The sequence below is a fragment of the Oncorhynchus clarkii genome, chromosome 29, assembly GCF_045791955.1.
Source record: "Oncorhynchus clarkii lewisi isolate Uvic-CL-2024 chromosome 29, UVic_Ocla_1.0, whole genome shotgun sequence".
Lineage (NCBI taxonomy): Eukaryota > Metazoa > Chordata > Actinopteri > Salmoniformes > Salmonidae > Oncorhynchus > Oncorhynchus clarkii.
Window position 1 is genome coordinate 10,877,334 of NC_092175.1, and position 20,672 is coordinate 10,898,005.

Genomic DNA, 20,672 nt, shown 5'->3' on the forward strand with positions numbered 1-20,672 from the left:
CTTTTTACAATCGGCTACATTGCAGGGGCCAGGAGTCACGATCGTGGACTAATGCCGCGGGGAGAAAGACAGACAGGGTGGGGCGTTTTGAGATGGAATTACGCCGGGATGCCACCGGTGGGCAGCAAGCAAAGTTGGGAGAAGATGAATATTGGGACAGGGACACAGAAAGGAGGATTTCTGAGGAAAGGAGTGGAAAAAAATATGATGAAGAGGTTGAAGAGAATGAGGAAAGCAGATTTTTGATTTCAATTTGAGGAAGATGCCGATAAAAGTGGAGATGGGTTGTCGAAGAGATTGGTGTCAAGTGCAAACAGAGTGAGTCGTGTGCCAGACCGAGTTCTGGAGGTGAAGTGGATGAGGGCGAGTTAAATGAGGTGGAAGGTGGGGTGTGAAGAGCTCGGAGCCCAAGCATGGCATCGATGGACGTGATACAGAATAATCTGGTCCAGTAGGAGTGACATTTTTGGAGAAAGTGGATCCTTGCCTTTTACCGGATCCATGTGTGGTTTCAGGGTGGTTGGGCAAGGAGTTGAATCAGTGAAGGTAACCTGTAGTGGACTTGTGGCTAGAGTCAGAGTAGTGCAGAAGTTGTCGTATGCCAAGGCAGTGAAGAAAGTAGCGGGTGGATCAAGGATGAGGGATTTTGAGAGGATCCCTGTGAATAGCAGATATGTGCCAGCACAGAGGGATAGGCCAATGAGTGATATATGCTTCAGTAAGTTTGGCTTCTTAGTGTTCATAGCAATCACAAAAAATAGATGTTGTGGTGGCAGCTGCAGAGAAGTCCTTGGGGGTAGGAGATTTGAGAAGAGTTACAGCCTGTGTTGAGCGGTAGTGTCCAGTTAGCCTGGGGTCGGATCAGATAGGGTTAAAGTAGTGGAATAAGATTATGTGTTTTAATGAGTATAGGGTAATACAAATATATCTATATTTTATTTTCTATATTTTGTTATGTTTTCCTGTTACCCTTTCCCATTTTGTATCACACGGTGTAATGGATCTATAGTATAGATTCTATACTATAGTTCAGTTGGGGGCGGTAATGTATCATATCAAACCTTACCGAAGAAGAAGAAGAAGACCGGAAGAGTATTTTTTCACGCTGTTTCGCATTTTCTTGCTCGCTCCAGCTAGTCTGCTCCGTCTGCCCGCAGCAGCAGATAGGCTAGGCTAGGCCACTGCGGGAAAGATGGCGACGACGGATAAACAGAAACATGAAGGAAGAGTGAAAATCGGACATTATATTCTTGGAGACACACTTGGAGTGGGGACGTTCGGGAAAGTTAAAGGTAACCGTTATGGCCTTTCTTAGCGAGTTGCCACCGGCAGTTACCCGCGAGAGAGGATGGGGACGTTTCTCTGTTAGCTAGCCAGCCGTGTGCTAACACTTATTTGCCTCTAACGTCTTTTAGCTAGCTTGCTTTGCTAGGCTAGGTTCGTCAACGTCGTTAGCTCAGCCAGGCTCTAGAATCAAACAGCTAAGTTAGCGTACTAGGTGGTCTACCTTTGATCGATCAACCGATAGTGCTGTCATGTGTTCAATCTAGTTAGCTTGCTAGCCAGCTAACGTTAGTTATGTGGTCGAGTTACTCAGAGCTTTAGTTAACCAAGTTTACTCGCTTGCTGGCTAACCGCAGTTGGCAAACTAGTATAATCTTAGCTCAAATTGCTAGCCAAGGCAATACAACATTAATGGTTTCTCAACCAGGAAACCTGTTTATTCAGTTAACTAACGTGAGCTGCCCAGTTACACACTGACCATCTAGCCGTTCTCGCCCCATACAATACATGCATTTATGCAAGCTATCTTGGGCCTGGCTGAATTATTGAGGACAGACGCATATCTCCAACACTTTCCATTTGTGTTGACACATTAGCCATTGTCCCTAGGTTGCTTTCAGTCGACACGGTCAAAATACCATATATTTTCTAATGGCATATCACCTAAAATTATGATAGTCAAGAGGACCAAACTGACTTGTATAGCCCAGTTAGGCCCTAATATTAAGTCTATTTCAAACTAGAAAATGTACATTTCCCTTTTGTCTTCCTTGACTTGGGATTTGAGAACAAAACTCCATATCAAGCCACCAACTAGACTATATAGCTGTTAATTCCTATTTCCTCCCAGTTTAGAACATGCTGGACATTGGACCATTTATTCCATGATCTATTATGTTCTAAATGACTGGCTGCTGGGTTAATGCTTTACCAACATAACAGTTAAATCAATAGAAGTAATTTGTACAACCCCTTCTACAGTCCTCCCTCTCTGTATAGTTCAGTACATTTTTCACCTGTTCTTCTTCTGACCAATTTTTAGTTAGGCCTATATTTGCTTTCGTTTTGCAATGAGCCGTGTGTGTGTGGATGTAGGCCTATAAGCCGTGTAGAAGGAAATGTTAACCCCAATTTAGTTTGTGTACTGCTCACAGGCGACTCGGTGGTGGTGTAATTTGTATCACCTTTGGTTCTAAACAGCACATTGCAGATGTAGGCCTGTCAGTCATGATGGATAATGAATTGATTTGATTCAATGGTAAAATGCCATGCTAGTGTTCTTTCACTGCAAGTAAGTCAGTCATCAATGCTGATTTGCTTGTGTCTTTATGTTAGCTGTGATCTGCTAAGCTCGTTATGACTGGATTCTTGTTACAGTATTTCCTAACCTCTCCTGCCTCCTGCCCTCTCTTGCTCTCTCTCTCCTGTAGTGGGTCAGCATGAGCTGACCAAACACCAGGTGGCTGTGAAGATCCTTAACAGACAGAAGATCCGCAGTCTGGATGTGGTGGGGAAGATACGTAGAGAGATCCAAAACCTCAAGCTCTTCAGGCATCCTCACATAATTAAGCTGTAAGTCTATAACCTCAGCTGCTTCAGGCATCCCTGCATCATTAAGCTGTAAGTCTATAACCTCAGCTGCTTCAGGCATCCCTGCATCATTAAGCTCTAAGGCTGTGTACACACAGGCAGATCAATTCAGATTTTTTTTCACAAATTGGTCTTTTGACCAAAAACATCAGCTCTGAAAAAGATCCGACTTGAAAAGATCTGATGTGATTGGTCAAAAGACCAACAAGTGAAAACAAAGATCAGAGTTGTGCTGCCTGTGTAAACGCAGCCTACATTAAGCTGAGAAGTATAACTCCTCGGGTGCTTCGGGCATCCCCACATCATTAAGCTGTAAGAACCCCCAGCTTTTTAGGCATCCCCACAAGCTGTAAGTCTAGAACCTCAGGTGCTTGACACGTTCACACATCTTTGGTGGGGCGGCAGGTGGCCTAGTGGTTAGAGCGTTGGGCCAGTAACCGAAAGGTTGCTAGATCGACTCCCCGAGCTGACAAGTCGTTCTGCGCCTGAACAAGGCAGTTATCCCACTGTTCTCAGGCCGTCATTGTAAATAATAATTTGTTCTTAGCTGACTTGCCTAGTTAATGTTTTTTATTTTATTTTAAACCTTTAAGTCCAGAACCTCCAGCTTTTCAGGCATCATTAAACTGTAAATCCTGGATTATACAGCTCGCTCCATCGTTTGGACCCCTACGTAATCCCACCACTGCCACATTAATGCCACCCAGAGGGCTATTTTAGGGCTTCTAATGGTGGGTTTTATAGTGTGCATCACTATCACTTTTGTTTCTGCTTCACTGATGCACACTTTTTTTCTCCTCAATCTCTCTCCCACCCACTTCCGTGTTCTCGCTCTCTCAACCTGTCCATCCCCTGACCTCTCAATGTTTTTCCCCACTTGACCTCTGTCAGAGTAAGGGCAGCATAAATCCAGTGTTTTCATGATTTAGCTCATTGATAAGGAAGGGTCAGGTCTCTCCTTTGTTTCTGGATTCTTCTCTTATTTTTTTTAAACTAGGCCTACATCTATTGACTGAATGAAAAATCCCTGTACAATAGTCTTCTTGACCTGTGAGGGCCACCGAGTATCATTGCGTAGGTTTAGTTGGGGCATTTCCGGGCACCTGATCCCTTGTGACTAGACCTGTATTTACCCACTTAGCGAACTTTCTTTTTACACTCGCCCCCTGGAGTCCGATTTGAAAATGACACGAGGCTACAGAAGAATGAGTGAAGTTGCCATTTGCCCTTTATTTACTGATGCCTTGTTTGTAGAGGCCAGTAGAATGTGAGTTTTCTGAAGCTGCGGTGGGACTGGTTTAACTTTGCACTTCACATGCTTGCTTCCTTTCCTTGGCTACTGTGCTGCGGTTTGAGACGGAGCTCAGGCAACGAGCTTGTACGACACTTGTGTTGATAACCTTGTGGCACAGGAATGAAGAATAGTTGCGTTTTGCACATGGATGTTTGCTCTAGGGAAGTAGGCCTATGTTTAGCCAGTTGAAGGGTTCCATGGCCAGTCTCCCTTACACCGACCAGCTATTGAATGGCCCACTAAGGAGTCTTCCTGCAAAATGTCTGCCTCTATGCTTAGGATCAATAAATGCCTCAGAAGTTGAATCTGTCCTGAAAGTGCTACCTCTCAATCTTAGACTTTATATAGCAAGTTGCCTGCTTTTTATTGCTGTGGTTAAGCTTATATATAATTCTGTGGGTTTGTCATCCCTCTGAGAAGTTTGGTGATCCTTGACCATTTTCTCTAGTGTTAAACAGTAGTGCCCAGAGTTCTCTTGGTCCAATCATGGCTAGCCTATTTATTTATTTTTTCTAACTTTTGTGATTTTCCTATGGGACTGTAGGTACCAGGTGATCAGCACCCCAACAGACATCTTCATGGTGATGGAGTACGTGTCCGGAGGAGAGCTCTTTGACTACATCTGCAAAAACGGAAAGGTAAGCGGAAGAGAAACGTTATTTCCTCTAGCGTATGCAGGTTTTGTGAAAATTATAGACCTGTTTTTTTTGTTCAACCAAAAAAAAAAAAAATAGGTGGTATTCTACATTAGTACGCCTGTTTGTTGAAATACACAGTGGTTTGGGATTGTGAGTAGTCTTGTGCTCACCTGAATCTTATTAACTTAGCTCAGGGGTTTTCAACCTTTTCTTGCCCAGGGACCCCCTCTCAGGCAAACCGTTGACCCAGGGACCCCAATCATATGTTAGCAAAAAAAAATGTATCATCCATTTTAAACAGAACATTTTAAAATGATTAGATTTCTACTGCTAATGTTTGTCTATTGAGATTGCATTGCTGTGTACTCAATTGTATACACCTGTCAGCAACGGATGTGTTTGAAATATACCCGGATCCACTAAATTGAAGGTTTGTCCACACACTTTTGGTCATGTAGTGTATCTGTGGTTAGGAGAGTTGGGAAGTGTAATGGTTATGTCAATAATAGTTATGTTAGCACCTGCCTCATGTATGGACCACCCCTCTGTACACAACAGAAATCACAAAGCTCTATCGCTGCACTGCGTTCTTTCCAATGGGTTTTTAAGGCCACTAAAACATTCAAGCAAAGACATTGACCAAATATCCAGAGTGGTTACAATACTGAAATGGACTGACTGGACAGCTAAAAAGGACATTTCTCACCTCTCGCGTGTGTTACTGTTTCTACGTTTCGTGCGTTTTCCACTGTGACTCCAGCTGGAGGAGAAGGAGAGCCGTCGTCTGTTCCAGCAGATCATCTCAGCAGTAGACTACTGCCACAGACACATGGTGGTGCACAGGGACCTGAAACCTGAGAACGTCCTGCTGGACGCACAGATGAACGCCAAGATCGCCGACTTTGGTAAGTCTGTCACCCTCACACCGACCAGCACCTTTCTACACCTGTACCTGATTTACACCTCCAGATCGAGCCACGCGTAACTGTAGTTGCTGGTGTGGTTATGCATCCACTGTAGTTACTGGAACCCTGATGGAAAGGGTGTGTCTGAAATGAAACCCTATCATTATATTGGACAAAACACTTATGTGATATTGTCTGGTCTTTTCTGAAGGTTTGTCAAACATGATGTCGGACGGAGAGTTTCTGAGGACAAGCTGTGGTTCTCCGAACTATGCTGCCCCTGAAGTCATCTCTGGAAGGTACACTTGTCCTCTCTTTCTTTTCTCACCGAAACTGGCAGACGTGATGGGGAATATGCTAATGTATGCAAAAACTGCTCTTAGATTTCAATAAAGAGGACTGTTCAATTTCACGGTTTTACCCTACTGTTAAGTGTCACTAAATATTCACCATGTTAAGACTCCCTTGGTTCATGTCATTGAGCAGCTCTGTCCTCTCCCCTCCCCTAGATGTGTCCTTCCTAGTTTATATGCAGGTAGTATTGTCCTCTGCTTCTGCCTGCTCTTTGGAGTCTAGACTTGGTTATGCTAAACTACGTTTCGGCAACTGTTGTAAAGGAATTCCTAAATGAATGTTTGCTTGATTTGACCCTTGTGTCTTCCCAGGTTATATGCAGGTCCTGAGGTGGACATCTGGAGCAGCGGGGTGATCCTATATGCCCTGCTGTGTGGGACACTGCCCTTTGACGACGACCACGTGCCAACACTCTTCAAGAAAATCTGTGACGGGATCTTCTTCACGCCCCAGTACCTGAACCCCTCCGTCGCCGCCCTGCTCAAACATATGCTGCAGGTGGATCCCATGAAGAGGGCCACCATCAAAGAGATCCGGTAAGGAGTGGCAAGAGATCAACTTTGTCTACAAAGTGCATTTAAACACCTCTATATGCTTTGCAGTAAAATAATAGAGAAAAAATGATTTTTTTTAATCGACTTTTCTCCACATGCATCATTAAACTCCGATCACAGGGATGGAAAACTCCTGTCCTCTGTGCAGGCTTTTGATCCAGCCCAGCATTAACAAAATGAACCCACCCCTCCTGGTCTATATGTTTTCTAGCTGCCCTGTTAAGAGAACAAATGTCCCTATGAAATAATAGACTGCCTTTAACATGCTCTGTCTTCCCTCCCCACAGAGAGGATGAATGGTTCAAAGATGAGCTCCCCAAGTACCTGTTTCCAGAAGACCCATGCTACAGCAACAACATGATCGACGACGAGGCCCTGAAGGAGGTGTGTGAGAAGTTTGAGTGCACTGAGGAGGAGATCCTGACTTGCCTGTACAGCCGCAACCACCACGACCCCCTGGCTGTGGCCTACCATCTCATCATCGACAACCGACGCATTATGTCCGAGGCCAAGGACTTCTACCTGGCCTCCAGTCCCCCAGACTCATTTCTGGACGACCAGCATCTGACCGCCGCGGCCGGCCTTAAGCCCCACCCGGAGCGTATGCAGCCCTTCCTGGCGGGGGAGACCTCTCCCCGGCCGAGACACACGCTGGACGAGCTGAACCCCCTGAAGGCGAAGCACCAGGGGGTGAGGCGGGCCAAGTGGCACCTGGGGATCAGGAGCCAGAGCAGGCCAAATGATATTATGTCTGAGGTGTGCCGTGCCATGAAGCAGCTCGACTACGAGTGGAAGGTGAGGGAGGGGATAGAGAGATTGAACAACGGAGGGAGAATTGTAGAAAGTGGGGATGAGGGTGGTGGGTGGTGGGTGGTGGGAGGGAAAGGAGTGGGTAGAGGGGTCCGGTAGAAATAGACAGAACTGTCAAGTGGCCCCTCCTATTTAAGTGGATCAGAGGTTTATTGGGATTTGCCTAGATAGTGATTCCACACCAAACTCAGACAAAAAGACAGTGATTAGTTTTGTTTTTCACAATTGTATCCATATAATAGTCCTTTGGAGGAAGGATTGTTGACATGTATATGACATTTCTATCTAAAAGCATAATTGAGAAATCAGTTGGCATATTTATTTTTGGCTTACCCCAGGCCTCCTTTAATTAAGACGCTATAGTGCTTAATCTCTAAATGCAAAAATTTTCTCAAATGACGCTTTACCGCTTGCTCTATACGAGTATACATTTTATGAATATTGAAAAACATGAATATTTGACATATTTCAATATTTTGATGAAAATATACTCCAAGGGCATATCAAAGTTCTAGAGTGGGATCCCTGCTAGTTTTAAAGTTCTGGCACATTTTATTCTGAGAAATTGGCTTAGTAGGCAATGCAACTAGTCACAGCCCTCATTTTACTTGTATCGTTGCAAATCACAAGCAGAGGCTACCTAAAGTGGATTCAATATTATTTTCCCTCTGTTGGTAATGCTTACATTTTTTTAATCATAACTCTAAAAGTAGCAGAGATCCCACTCTGGAACTTTTTAAATATATATTTTTAAATTAAATATTTAAACATACAATATACTTGCAGTGAAGCCGCTCAACGACTACATCACATTAGTCATCTAACAGACTCGCAACCAGGGTCAACGCCCTGCTCAAGGGCACGTTGGCAGATCGCCCACAAGGTCAAAAACAGGGACCCAATCCATCAGCCACAGGCCCAAGCGCCCAACCACCAGGCCACTAGCCCTCCAAGACCTCCCCCCCCCCCCACACACACACACACACAATGTTTTTAAATACAACCAAGAAAAGAGAGACAAAGGAAAACGCAAGGCCAACTGAATGGTTGAGTGCATGTATGGAACTATGAGTGTGTGTATATGCACGGCATCAGCCTCAGGCAAACCGGCATTAGCTGTAATAACATTGCCCCTCAGTGTTGTTCAAACTTGATTTTTGTTCAGTTTTATCTTTGACTGTCATTCTATCCCCCGCCCAGCAGCGTCACTCTCACTTGTCTCCAATTCCACATCCCAAATCTCAGCTTCCCTCAGCCCCTCGCACCTATCTCTGCTGGCCACCCTCTTCCGATTTCTACGCAACATATATCTTTCAACTATGCTGTGATGTTTAATGTACAATTTCAATCTATCTAATCAAATAGAATCCACAGATTGCGAGTTGAAGATAAATACTTTTACCAGCAGTATTAGTAATTGATGGACCCGGTCTCTCCAGATCTCCCAACAGTGCTATTTCTTTAGATCAATGTTATGCATTTTCAGCCATTACTAAACCTGAGACCAGAAAGCGGCTACTTGAGGGCAATGGCAAAATCAATGGTCTATTGATTCTATTCTCACTACAAATTCTGCAGCACTTCGATGATTGTATGCCTAAAATATATATTTTTTAAAATTGGTGGCAAGAGTTCTATGTAATTTTAGCTGAAAAGCACGAAGTCTTGACTCTTACGTCGTTTTATATCAACTCATACACACTATACTGTGGAATCGGTACATAAAATCTCTTCCCAGCTATTTTGCAATCTGTATGGCACAGTTGTCAACATCCTGTTCCTCAAATGAAACTGGTATACATTCCTATTTATGCTTGATTGATGTAATCAATTGATTATAATCTTGGATTGAGCAGACCTTCCTGTACAATTCTGTTAACTCCATGAAAGACAATTTACCCGTTTCAAACACTTGCCATAAATACAGCTATTCTATTAACCAACACATTTGAGTCTTTATCCTACCCCCTCCTTTTTCGAACATTCTGTTAAAAATCGCGCAACATTTCAGCGTCCTGCTACTCAAGCCAGGAATATAGTATATGCATGTGATTAGTATGTGTGGATAGAAAACACTCTGAAGTTTCTAAAACTGGTTAAATCACGGCTGTGACTATAACAGAGCGTGTGTTTCATCGAAAAGCGCAAGAAAAACTGGTCACTGAAAGCTGAAAAAAGTATCCATGCGCCCCTTTCATGTATTGTTTAAAGGAAACCAAATTTAATATGGAGACGGATGCAATTCCTACAGCTACCACACGATGTCGCCAAAAATTCATTGACAAAATTCATTGACAAAAATCCTTTGAGACATTACCAATAGATCCGTCATTCCATCCAGCCTACAACAATCGATTTTGGAAGATTGAAAAATGGACACTGTTTTCTTGAGTAGCTGCTATTGAATACAGATCGCCCAGTGATCAATTTGATCGCTTATTAACGTTTACAAATACCTAAAGTTGGGTTATAAAAGTAGGTTGAAGTGTTTTGTCAAAGAATATAGGAAACTTATATAATTTTTAAACATGACGTTGCGTGTTGGAAGAGAGCTTTTTTCCTGATGCAGACAGGCTATACAAATGGATATTTTGGGTATTCATGGACGGATTTAATCGGGAAAAAGACCAATTTGTGATGTTTATGGGACATATAGGAGTGCCAACAAAGAATATCATCAAAGGTAATGAATGTTTTATATTTTATTTCTGCGTTTTTGTGTAGTGCCGGCTACGCTAATTATTTTGTTTACGTCGCCTTCAGGCATTTTGGGGTGTTGCATGCTATCAGATAATAGCTTCTCATGCTTTCGCCGAAAAGCATTTTAAAAATCTGACTTGTTTGCTAGATTCACAACGAGTGTAGCTTTAATTCAATACCCTGCATGTGTATTTTAATGAACGTTTGAGTTTTAACGAGTACATTTAGCATTTAGCATTTAGCGTAGCGCATTTGCATTTGCACTTGAGACGTCTGCGTCTCAAGTAGGAGCAAGAAGTTAAGCCATATTTTTTTCTTTATTTTCAGGGGGATGAAATTGTAGCAAGTTTTGCAATACTTGTTAAAATAGATACTTTTGAAGGATTTTCAATTAATCGAAAATGAGACATGACAATCTGCAAAAAGGCCATTTTTTTAAAACAATGAACTAGCTTTTTCTAGTACTCTACTTGAGAACCATTTCAGGGTTCAATTAAAACTTTTGAATAAGTGACGCTTTTAGAGCCATTTAGTGCTTTTATATTTCATCTCAACCCACCCTATTCATTATATAGATGAGCATGCTTTACCTTTTCTAGTTTAGTGGGGGGTTTGCTCATATGATTTGAAAAATGAATCCTCAGGAGTAGGCAATGCCATAAGTGAGTAAACTATGATATGACTAAGGAGTTAATCAGGGCAATTTTTCCATAAATAGACAGGTATTTACCTCTCCATGGTTGCAGGATCTTATCTATTTTTACAAGTTTTCTAATGATATTCATTTATATCTTGTGATATGAATACCAACAATGTCTACTTCAGTCAGCCCATTTTATAGGTAATGTGATTATTTTTTTAATTAGAGCCAATGTGTAATATTGTGCACGTATCATAATTGTTTTACTTCCAGAAAAGTCATCTAGATCTTCAATAAGACATTGCAGGGATCTAGCTTGCGGACTTAATATAAAACTTGAGTCATCGGCATACATGGACACCATTTTGTTTTTAAGCCTTGGATTTCTAATCCTGTTATTTGATCTGATTTTTGTTTTAATAGCTAGTATTTTGATGGCCATAACGAATAGATATGGTGACAGCGGACACCCTTAACTCCTCTAGACAATTCTAAACTCTGAGAAGTAACCGCTATTTACTGTTTTACAACTGGGGTTGCTATACATGACTTTTACCCATTTGTATAAGAGAATCACCGAATTTTGAAAAAAATCCAGGCATTTATAAATAAAATCCAGTCTTTATCAAAGGCCTTTTCAAAATCTGATATAAATACCAGGCCTGGTTTCTAATATGTTTCATGATCTATTAGTTGTCGTATATTATCTCCAATGTATCGTCCATGTAAAAAAAAATAATAATAATAAAAAATAAAAAAACCTGTCTGATCAGGATGAAGGATCAGTACTTACTCCAAAGTACTTGGTTAAAAAAAAAAATAATAATTTTGAGTGCTATGCATTTCGCTAGTGTTTTTGCATCACAACATTGAAGTGTAAGAGGCCTCAGTTTCTGAATCTTTAAATTTGCCATCTGGGTCTTGTTTTAATAATAGTGAAATCAGACCTTCCTGCTGAGTTCTTGGCAGACCACCATTTCTATAAGCGTAGTTAAAACAAGCTAACAATGACTGATATACCCTTAGAGTATATTATGGTCAATATATTGATCAAAAATGATATTTTCAATTCATAAATGTAATGTAAAAAAAAAAAGGTTATTGAAATAAAAATACTACTCGTATGGAGCAAGCGGTAACTTCACGAGCCCAATTTTAGCTTTGTAGCACCTAGACTGTCTTAAAGGAGGCCTGGGTAAAAGCAAAATGTCATAAATATGCTGACTTTGATTATTTCTCAATTATCCTTAAAGATCCAAATGTGTCAACAATCCTTCCTCCAAAGTACTATTCTATGGATTACATTTCATTAAAACATGTTTTTTTTGTTTTTTTCCCCATGAGGATTCACTGTAGCCCAATCCCAAATAAACCTTGAAAAATCTATGGTCTTAATCTTAGAGTCTTGAACCAAGATCGCATAGCAGTTCAGACTTCTTTTGTCCTCGTCTTGTCGTGTCCTATATACATATATATATACAACTTTTTTCACATACATTTTATTTTTATTTTCCATCAACTCATCTTCAAAACACTCTCCTGCAACACGCCTCACCAATTTATATTTATATTTATAAAAAAGTATTATTTACCTCAGATCTGTAATCCTCCAAGAAGCTAGCCAGAAACTCCAAGAAGCTAGCCAGAAACTAGCCAGGAGCTAGCCCAGAAGCTAATCCAGAAGCTAGTTAGCTTCTTTACTGGCAAATCGTTAGTATTCATCTAACCACGGTTTGTGGTCATCAGCTATGCTTTAGCTCGAAAATCTATCGCAAGTTTTGTACGGCATGGCTCGGAACGGAACATACCGGACCAATTTTTCTCTCCATGTCCCTGGATTTCAACTGCTCTCTGGACATTCATACCCGGATCTCACAGCTAGCTAGCTGCTATCCATGTGACAATCGGCTTTTGTCGATTCCGGAGCAAACATCAATTATTCCGGTGCTAGCCAGCTCCGTCAATCACTCCTGAGTTCCATCATTCACTCCTGGGCTGCAGTCACCTATCCGGACCCGTTTTACTGCCTACGCGGAGCCCCACCGGGCCTTCACAACTGGACTGCCGACGTTATCTACCCGAAGGAGATCCGGCTGGCTCCTCCGTCGCGACGTTACCTGAACGCCCATCTGCGGCCCGCTAACCGTTAGATGTCTTACCGGCTGCTATCTGAATAGACAATCGGACAATTTATTTATATTATTATTATGTTTTCTTCTTGGGCCTCTATAACTATATCTATTGTTCTTATTTTTGTTGTTGTTGTGTGATTTGGATTAATCCCCTCTACCACACGGAACCCCACTAATCTACTGACCGAACGCAAGAGGTGGCTAACAACAGACCTCCATCCTATGCTAGCTTGCTACCGATGGCCTGGCTAGCTGTCTAAATCGCCGTGACCCCCAACCAACCTCTCCACTCACTGGACCCTTTTGATCACTCGACTAAGCATGCCTCTCCTTAATGTCAATATGTCTTGTCCATTGCTGTTCTGGTTAGTGTTTATTGGCTTATTTCACTGTAGAGCCTCTAGTCCTGCTCACTATACCTTATCCAACCTATTAGTTCCACCACCCACACATGCAATGACATCTCCTGGTTTCAATTATGTTTCTAGGGACAATATCTCTCTTCATCACTCAATACCTAGGTTTACCTCCACTGTATTCACATCCTACCATACCTTTGTCTGTACATTATACCTTGATACTATTTTATCGCCCCCAGAAACCTCCTTTTACTCTCTGTTCCAGACGTTCTAGACGACCAATTCTTATTGCTTTTCGCCGCACCCTTATTCTACTCCTCCTATGTTCCTCTGGCGATATAGAGGTGAATCCAGGCCCTGCAGTGCCTAGCTCCACTCCTATTCCCCAGGCGCTCTCTTTTGACGACTTCTGTAACCGTAATAGCCTTGGTTTCATGCATGTTAACATTAGAAGCCTCCTCCCTAAGTTTGTTCTATTCACTGCTTTAGCACACTGCCAACCCGGATGTTCTAGCTGTGTCTGAATCCTGGCTTAGGAAGACCACCAAAAATTCAGACATTTTAATTCTAAACTACAACATTTTCAGACAAGATGGAACTGCCAAAGGGGGCGGTGTTGCAATCTACTGCAAAGATAGCCTGCAGAGTTCTGTCCTACTATCCAGGTCTGTACCCAAACAATTTGAACTTCTACTTTTAAAAATCCACCTCTCTAAAAACAAGTCTCTCACCGTTGCCGCCTGCTATAGACCACCCTCTGCCCCCAGCTGTGCTCTGGACACCATATGTGAACTGATTGCCCCCCATCTATCTTCAGAGCTCGTGCTGCTAGGCGACCTAAACTGGAACATGCTTAACACCCCAGCCATCCTACAATCTAAACTTGATGCCCTCAACCTCACACAAATTATCAATGAACCTACCAGGTACCTCCCCAAAGCCTTAAACACGGGCACCCTCATAGATATCATCCTAACCAACTTCCCCTCTAAATACACCTCTGCAGTCTTCAACCAAGATCTCAGCGATCACTGCCTCATTGCCTGCATCCGTAATGGGTCAGCGGTCAAACGACCTCCACTCATCACTGTAAAACGCTCCCTGAAACACTTCAGCGAGCAGGCCTTTCTAATCGACCTGGCCGGGGTGTCCTAGAAGGATATTGATCTCATCCCGTCAGTAGAGAATGCCTGGATATTTTTTTTAAATGCCTTCCTAACCATCTTAAATAAACATGCCCCATTCAAGAAATTTAGAACCAGGAACAGATATAGCCCTTGGTTCTCCCCAGACCTGACTGCCCTTAACCAACACAAAAACATCCTATGGCGTTCTGCATTAGCATCGAACAGCCCCCGTGATATGCAGCTGTTCAGGGAAGCTAGAAACCATTATACACAGGCAGTTAGAAAAGCCAAGGCTAGCTTTTTCAAGCAGAAATTTGCTTCCTGCAACACTAACTCAAAAAAGTTCTGGGACACTGTAAAGTCCATGGAGAATAAGAACACCTCCTCCCAGCTGCCCACTGCACTGAAGATAAGAAACACTGTCACCACTGATAAATCCACCATAATTGAGAATTTCAATAAGCATTTTTCTACGGCTGGCCATGCTTTCCACCTGGCTACTCCTACCCCTGTCAACAGCACTGCACCCCCAACAGCAACTCGCCCAAGCCTTCCCCATTTCTCCTTCTCCCAAATCCATTCAGCTGATGTTCTGAAAGAGCTGCAAAATCTGGACCCCTACAAATCAGCCGGGCTAGACAATCTGGACCCTTTCTTTCTAAAATGATCTGCCAAAATTGTTGCCACCCCTATTACTAGCCTGTTCAACCTCTCTTTCGTGTCATCTGAGATTCCCAAAGATTGGAAAGCAGCTGCGGTCATCCCCCTCTTCAAAGGGGGGGACACTCTTGACCCAAACTGCTACAGACCTATATCTATCCTACCATGCGTTTCTAAAAAGCCAAGTCAAAAAAAAAAAAAGCCAAGTCAACAAATAGATTACCGACCATTTCGAATCTCACCATACCTTCTCTGCTATGCAATCTGGTTTCAGAGCTGGTCATGGGTGCACCTCAGCCACGCTCAAGGTCCTAAACGATATCTTAACCGCCATCGATAAGAAACATTACTGTGCAGCCGTATTCATTGATCTGGCCAATGCTTTCGACTCTGTCAATCACCACATCCTCATCGGCAGACTCGACAGCCTTGGTTTCTCAAATGATTGCCTCGCCTGGTTCACCAACTACTTCTCTGATAGAGTTCAGTGTGTCAAATTGGAGGGTCTGTTGTCCGGACCTCTGGCAGTCTCTGGGGGTGCCACAGGGTTCAATTCTTGGACCGACTCTCTTCTCTGTATACATCAATGAGGTCGCTCTTGCTGCTGGTGAGTCTCTGATCCACCTCTACGCAGACGACACCATTCTGTATACTTCCGGCCCTTCTTTGGACACTGTGTTAACAACCCTCCAGGCAAGCTTCAATGCCATACAACTCTCCTTCCGTGGCCTCCAATTGCTCTTAAATACAAGTAAAACTAAATGCATGCTCTTCAACCGATCGCTACCTGCACCTACCCGCCTGTCCAACATCACTACTCTGGACGGCTCTGACTTAGAATACGTGGACAACTACAAATACTTAGGTGTCTGGTTAGACTGTAAACTCTCCTTCCAGACCCATATCAAACATCTCCAATCCAAAGTTAAATCTAGAATTGGCTTCCTATTTCGCAACAAAGCATCCTTCACTCATGCTGCCAAACATACCCTTGTAAAACTGACCATCCTACCAATCCTCGACTTTGGCGATGTCATTTACAAAATAGCCTCAAATACCCTACTCAACAAATTGGATGCAGTCTATCACAGTGCAATCCGTTTTGTCACCAAAGCCCCATATACTACCCACCATTGCGACCTGTACGCTCTCGTTGGCTGGCCCTCGCTTCATACTCGTCGCCAAACCCACTGGCTCCATGTCATCTACAAGGCCCTGCTAGGTAAAGTCCCCCCTTATCTCAGCTCGCTGGTCACCATAGCATCTCCCACCTGTAGCACACGCTCCAGCAGGTATATCTCTCTAGTCACCCCCAAAACCAATTCTTTCTTTGGCCGCCTCTCTTTCCAGTTCTCTGCTGCCAATGACTGGAACGAACTACAAAAATCTCTGAAACTGGAAACACTTATCTCCCTCACTAGCTTTAAGCACCAACTGTCAGAGCAGCTCACAGATTACTGCACCTGTACATAGCCCACCTATAATTTAGCCCAAACAACTACCTCTTTCCCAACTGTATTTAATTTATTTATTTATTTTGCTCCTTTGCACCCCATAATTTTTATTTCTACTTTGCACATTCTTCCATTGCAAAACTACCATTCCAGTGTTTTACTTACTATATTGTATTTACCTTGCCACCATGGCCTTTTTTGCCTTTACCTCCCTTCTCACCTCATTTGCTCCCATTGTATATAGACTTGTTTATACTGTATTATTGACTGTATGTTTGTTTTACTCCATGTGTAACTCTGTGTCGTTGTATCTGTCGAACTGCTTTGCTTTATCTTGGCCAGGTCGCAATTGTAAATGAGAACTTGTTCTCAACTTGCCTACCTGGTTAAATAAAGGTAAAATAAATTTTAAAAAAGAGTAGTTGTAATGGTGGAAGATCAAAAAAGGGGTAAAAACCTGGTTCTTTAAACATTAAGATGCTGTATAGATATTGTTTTTTCTGTGTGGTGTAAACTACTGGCTCAGTCTGAGTTCTACTATCACCTAGAATGGAATGCTGCTGTTTCTTCTCTTGGGTTCTATTTCTGGTATGGCATGACCTTTAGACCTGAAGAATAGATCAGCTGACTGACTCTCATTTTGTATTCATCTTGGAGAAATGAGAGCAATTTCTGAAGGAAATGTTCAGTTTCCTGTTTATCCTTCTCTTGCCCTGATGGATAGAAAGCAGCTATTGATGGTTTAATGTGTTTGGGTACACAGTAGTGGGCGAGGCATTTCCGATACTCTCCCATAACATAAAGCACTGTTCGGCCTAGACTTTAGAACTGCTGAAATGGTGAAAGTGCTCTCTGTAATATTTTTTAACAAAGTATACAAATTATACACAACAATTTTGATGACTAAACAAACAGAACATGTTAAAAAAGTTGCAAATCTCTGAAATACAGACCACTGAAGCAGCTACAGAAGCCATGTTGAAAAATGTAATTTTACGCTGTGTATTCCATCTATTGTGTATCTTACCCAGCTTGTGTGATTTAAAGTATGTGTAACTAATCTCCATATCCTCCTCCCCAGGTGGTGAACCCGTACTACCTGCGTGTGAAGAGGAAGAACCCAGTTACGGGCATGCAGACCAAGATGAGCCTTCAGCTCTACCAGGTGGACGGCAGGACCTACCTCCTGGACTTCCGTAGCATAGACAGTACGTCACCCTGGACGTAACCCTTTACTCTAACTACCCGTATGCGGTTTGAAAACGGACGATTTGGTCATTGAGCGCCTAAATTGGAAAGCGGTGGCTGTACAGTAACATGCTATACATGACGTCTGAGCTCAAGGTCTCCGCTTTACAGCGCTGTATGGGGTTCAACTGACATTTCTGAGTGGTTGTCTTTACTGCCAACTTTGCCATTAATGGAAAATGCCTAAAGAAGTTGCTTTTCCCTGCTTTGCAATGTAAAGTGACTAGACATGGCACAGGTCTGTGTTCAGGGCCTTTGTGTGTTCGGCTGTAACCACAGAAGTATGTTTAACATTCTCTTTCTCTTCTGTCTTTCTCTGTCTGAAGATGACATGTTGGAGGCTAAATCTGGGACTGCCACTCCTCACCAGTCTGGTTCAGTGGGGAACTACCGCACGGCCCTTAAGAACGAAGCTGCAGCTGCTGCAGAGGGGGGGTCCCAAACTGAGGGGGCTAAGGAGAACGCTACCCCTGCCACATCTCTCCCTCCCACTAAGGCCTCAGAGAGCTCCCTGGCCTCCTCGCTCACCTCCTCCGTTGACTCGACAGGAGGCGACCTCGCACCCATGACTGCGGTTCCGCGGCCCGGCAGCCACACCATAGAGTTCTTTGAGATGTGCGCCAATCTCATCAAACTACTTGCACGATAGCTTGCAATCAAATAAAACAACGTTAGCCTTTTTTCCTCTGAGTGTCTTTATAAGCAATAAGCATGCAACCGATTTCATGGCTCAATTCATCCCTACTGCAGGCGGGTGAGACTGCTAGGGTTGTTCCAAGGCACTGATGATGCAGGTTCAGTTCGCAACCCTCCTGACTGACTTGGGAGTTGTCAGAGCACGGGTGGGCTTTAGGAAAAGGTGAACGACAATGACCAAGCAACTTCATTATAATCATGATGACAGAATACTATTTTAGAGGTGGTTTTACATTTTCATGATCATTATTATTGGCCTACGACTATTTTCCCCCCTATTTGATCGCGTTCCAAACAGCGTATATGTAACAGCGTATATGTGTGTGTGCGCTAAGTCTGAGTGATGCACAGAATTTGCTGTACTGTGCTCCGTGGGCGTTTTTTTTCAGTAGAGAAAACAAACGCACGTTTCTGCGTGCGGAAAGGAGAGCTGTAAGGTTTTGGAGGGTGCACTTAGGGTGGCTGAGGGGAACGAGGCACTTTTGTACAGTTCCACTGTTCTGTCTGTTTCTCTATAGTAGATGTCTGAGATGCTTGTGCAAATTCGGGACACTGCACTACAGGCCTTTCAGGGGTAGCTGCACTGACCATAACATGGGTTGTCATGCCAACAATGTCCGTTTGACTCACTGAGGAAGTGCAATTACCCTCTCGATCGCATCAGGCGAAAAAGGGAGTTACTACTTCATCAGAATTAATTTTTTTTTGTGAAATTGAATTAAGACTAGATTTCAATGTTTGTCTGTTTTGGATTGGTCTGTCCCCTACATAATATAAAGAATTTAAAAATATATGCATTTTGATTTCAGTGCTTTAAATGGGAATTGTAGATTTATATTGAGAAATTATTACTGACAAAGGTTCGGTTTTTTTTTTTTTTCGTTACGATGCCATTTTATTCCTTTACAGCTTTTTAAAATTATCAATTTTATTTTTTAATCATTTGTTTACCCTCACACTCTCAAAATGAGACCCACTGTCCTATAATGAATTCAAAAGTTAATTTTGTTAGATTTGTAAAATTATCTTGAGGTTAGGGGCTACATGTGTTCATAAATCTGAATGCATGTTGACTGAGTGACGTGCATTTTAGCAGAATTGTACTAATTTTGTACACATGTCCATTGAAAGATCGGGGGCATTTGTAAGTGGTGATTTGCAGCAAGTACATGCAGTGCACGGACAATGTGTATTGATAAAGGAAACAAATCAATATTTTTTCTTGTTTCAAAATTCTATTTAACTTTTCTTGGCCCACATCCCCCACAAGAAGCTACATTTGAATTTAAGTTGACGTATTTTCCCAAACCTTCAATTTGTCATGTGCATCTGGAGAGGTTTTCTGTCATTCTGTTAGCTGCCTTATCAATACTGTTGATCAGTTGTATATCAGTGAGTATAAAAGAGACATCTACTTCTATCCTCTATTGCGTGGGGCTGGTTTTGGTCTGAAGAAATCTTGCGTATGGATTATGTGACTGCAAGGTCTCCTTTTTAGACCAAATGCTCATTGAAATATTTATAGGACTACAAACAAACTCTTTAGTTTTCAAGGATGCGTAAGTTCTGATTCCAAGTAGTGCATAAGGTGAATTGTGGGGTTGTTTTGAAAAAGTGTGTGAGGCCATGATCGGCTTATGTGAGTTGCACATTGGGTGAGTAGTTTTTCTCCTTTTAAGTGGGAGTGTTAAGTTCTGACTATTTGCAGGATCAATATCAATCATTGTATCTGTCTTAACTGCTTTAAACCTTGTTTTATTTGTTGTGTAAAGGGACCCTACTACTAGAATGACCAATGTAAATGTCAAATGGACAGTGTTTAAATAATTTGTATAAATAACTGCCTAATAAAACAGATCAATTGCACAAGTTTTCATGCATTACTTTGTTTCTGTTGGAGGCATTGGAAAATGTCTAACTTTTGTATTTAAAAAAAATCAATACTATGATGCATGGCTGCAAAAGTCAAATATTAGAAAGCTCTTAAATGTAAAGAGTTTATCAAAATACCTTTATCATTTGTAAAACTGATGTACAGTAAATTTGGAATGTGTTCATAACCCTTGACCTTTTCCACATTTTGTTACGTTACAGCCGTATTCAAAAATGGATTAAAAAAACAAAGTGATCTGCACACAATGCCCCATAATGACAAAGCGAAAACAGGTTTTTAGAGATGTTTGCAAATATGTTAAAAATATAAAACAAATCTTCTGTACATGTCTAT

General features: G+C 42.3%; 1 protein-coding gene across 1 annotated transcript; it reads left to right on the forward strand.

Moving 5' to 3' along the window:
* The first annotated feature begins 332 nt into the window (after nt 1-332).
* LOC139388113 (5'-AMP-activated protein kinase catalytic subunit alpha-1-like) lies at nt 333-20,311 on the forward strand. The gene is made up of 9 exons (XM_071134685.1): nt 333-1,292; nt 2,715-2,856; nt 4,713-4,806; nt 5,567-5,711; nt 5,923-6,010; nt 6,377-6,601; nt 6,907-7,414; nt 17,583-17,709; nt 18,076-20,311. The coding sequence occupies exons 1-9, from the start codon at nt 1,193-1,195 to the stop codon at nt 18,396-18,398; spliced, it is 1,752 nt and encodes a 583-aa protein (XP_070990786.1). The 5' UTR covers nt 333-1,192; the 3' UTR covers nt 18,399-20,311.
* The last annotated feature ends 361 nt before the right edge of the window (nt 20,312-20,672 follow it).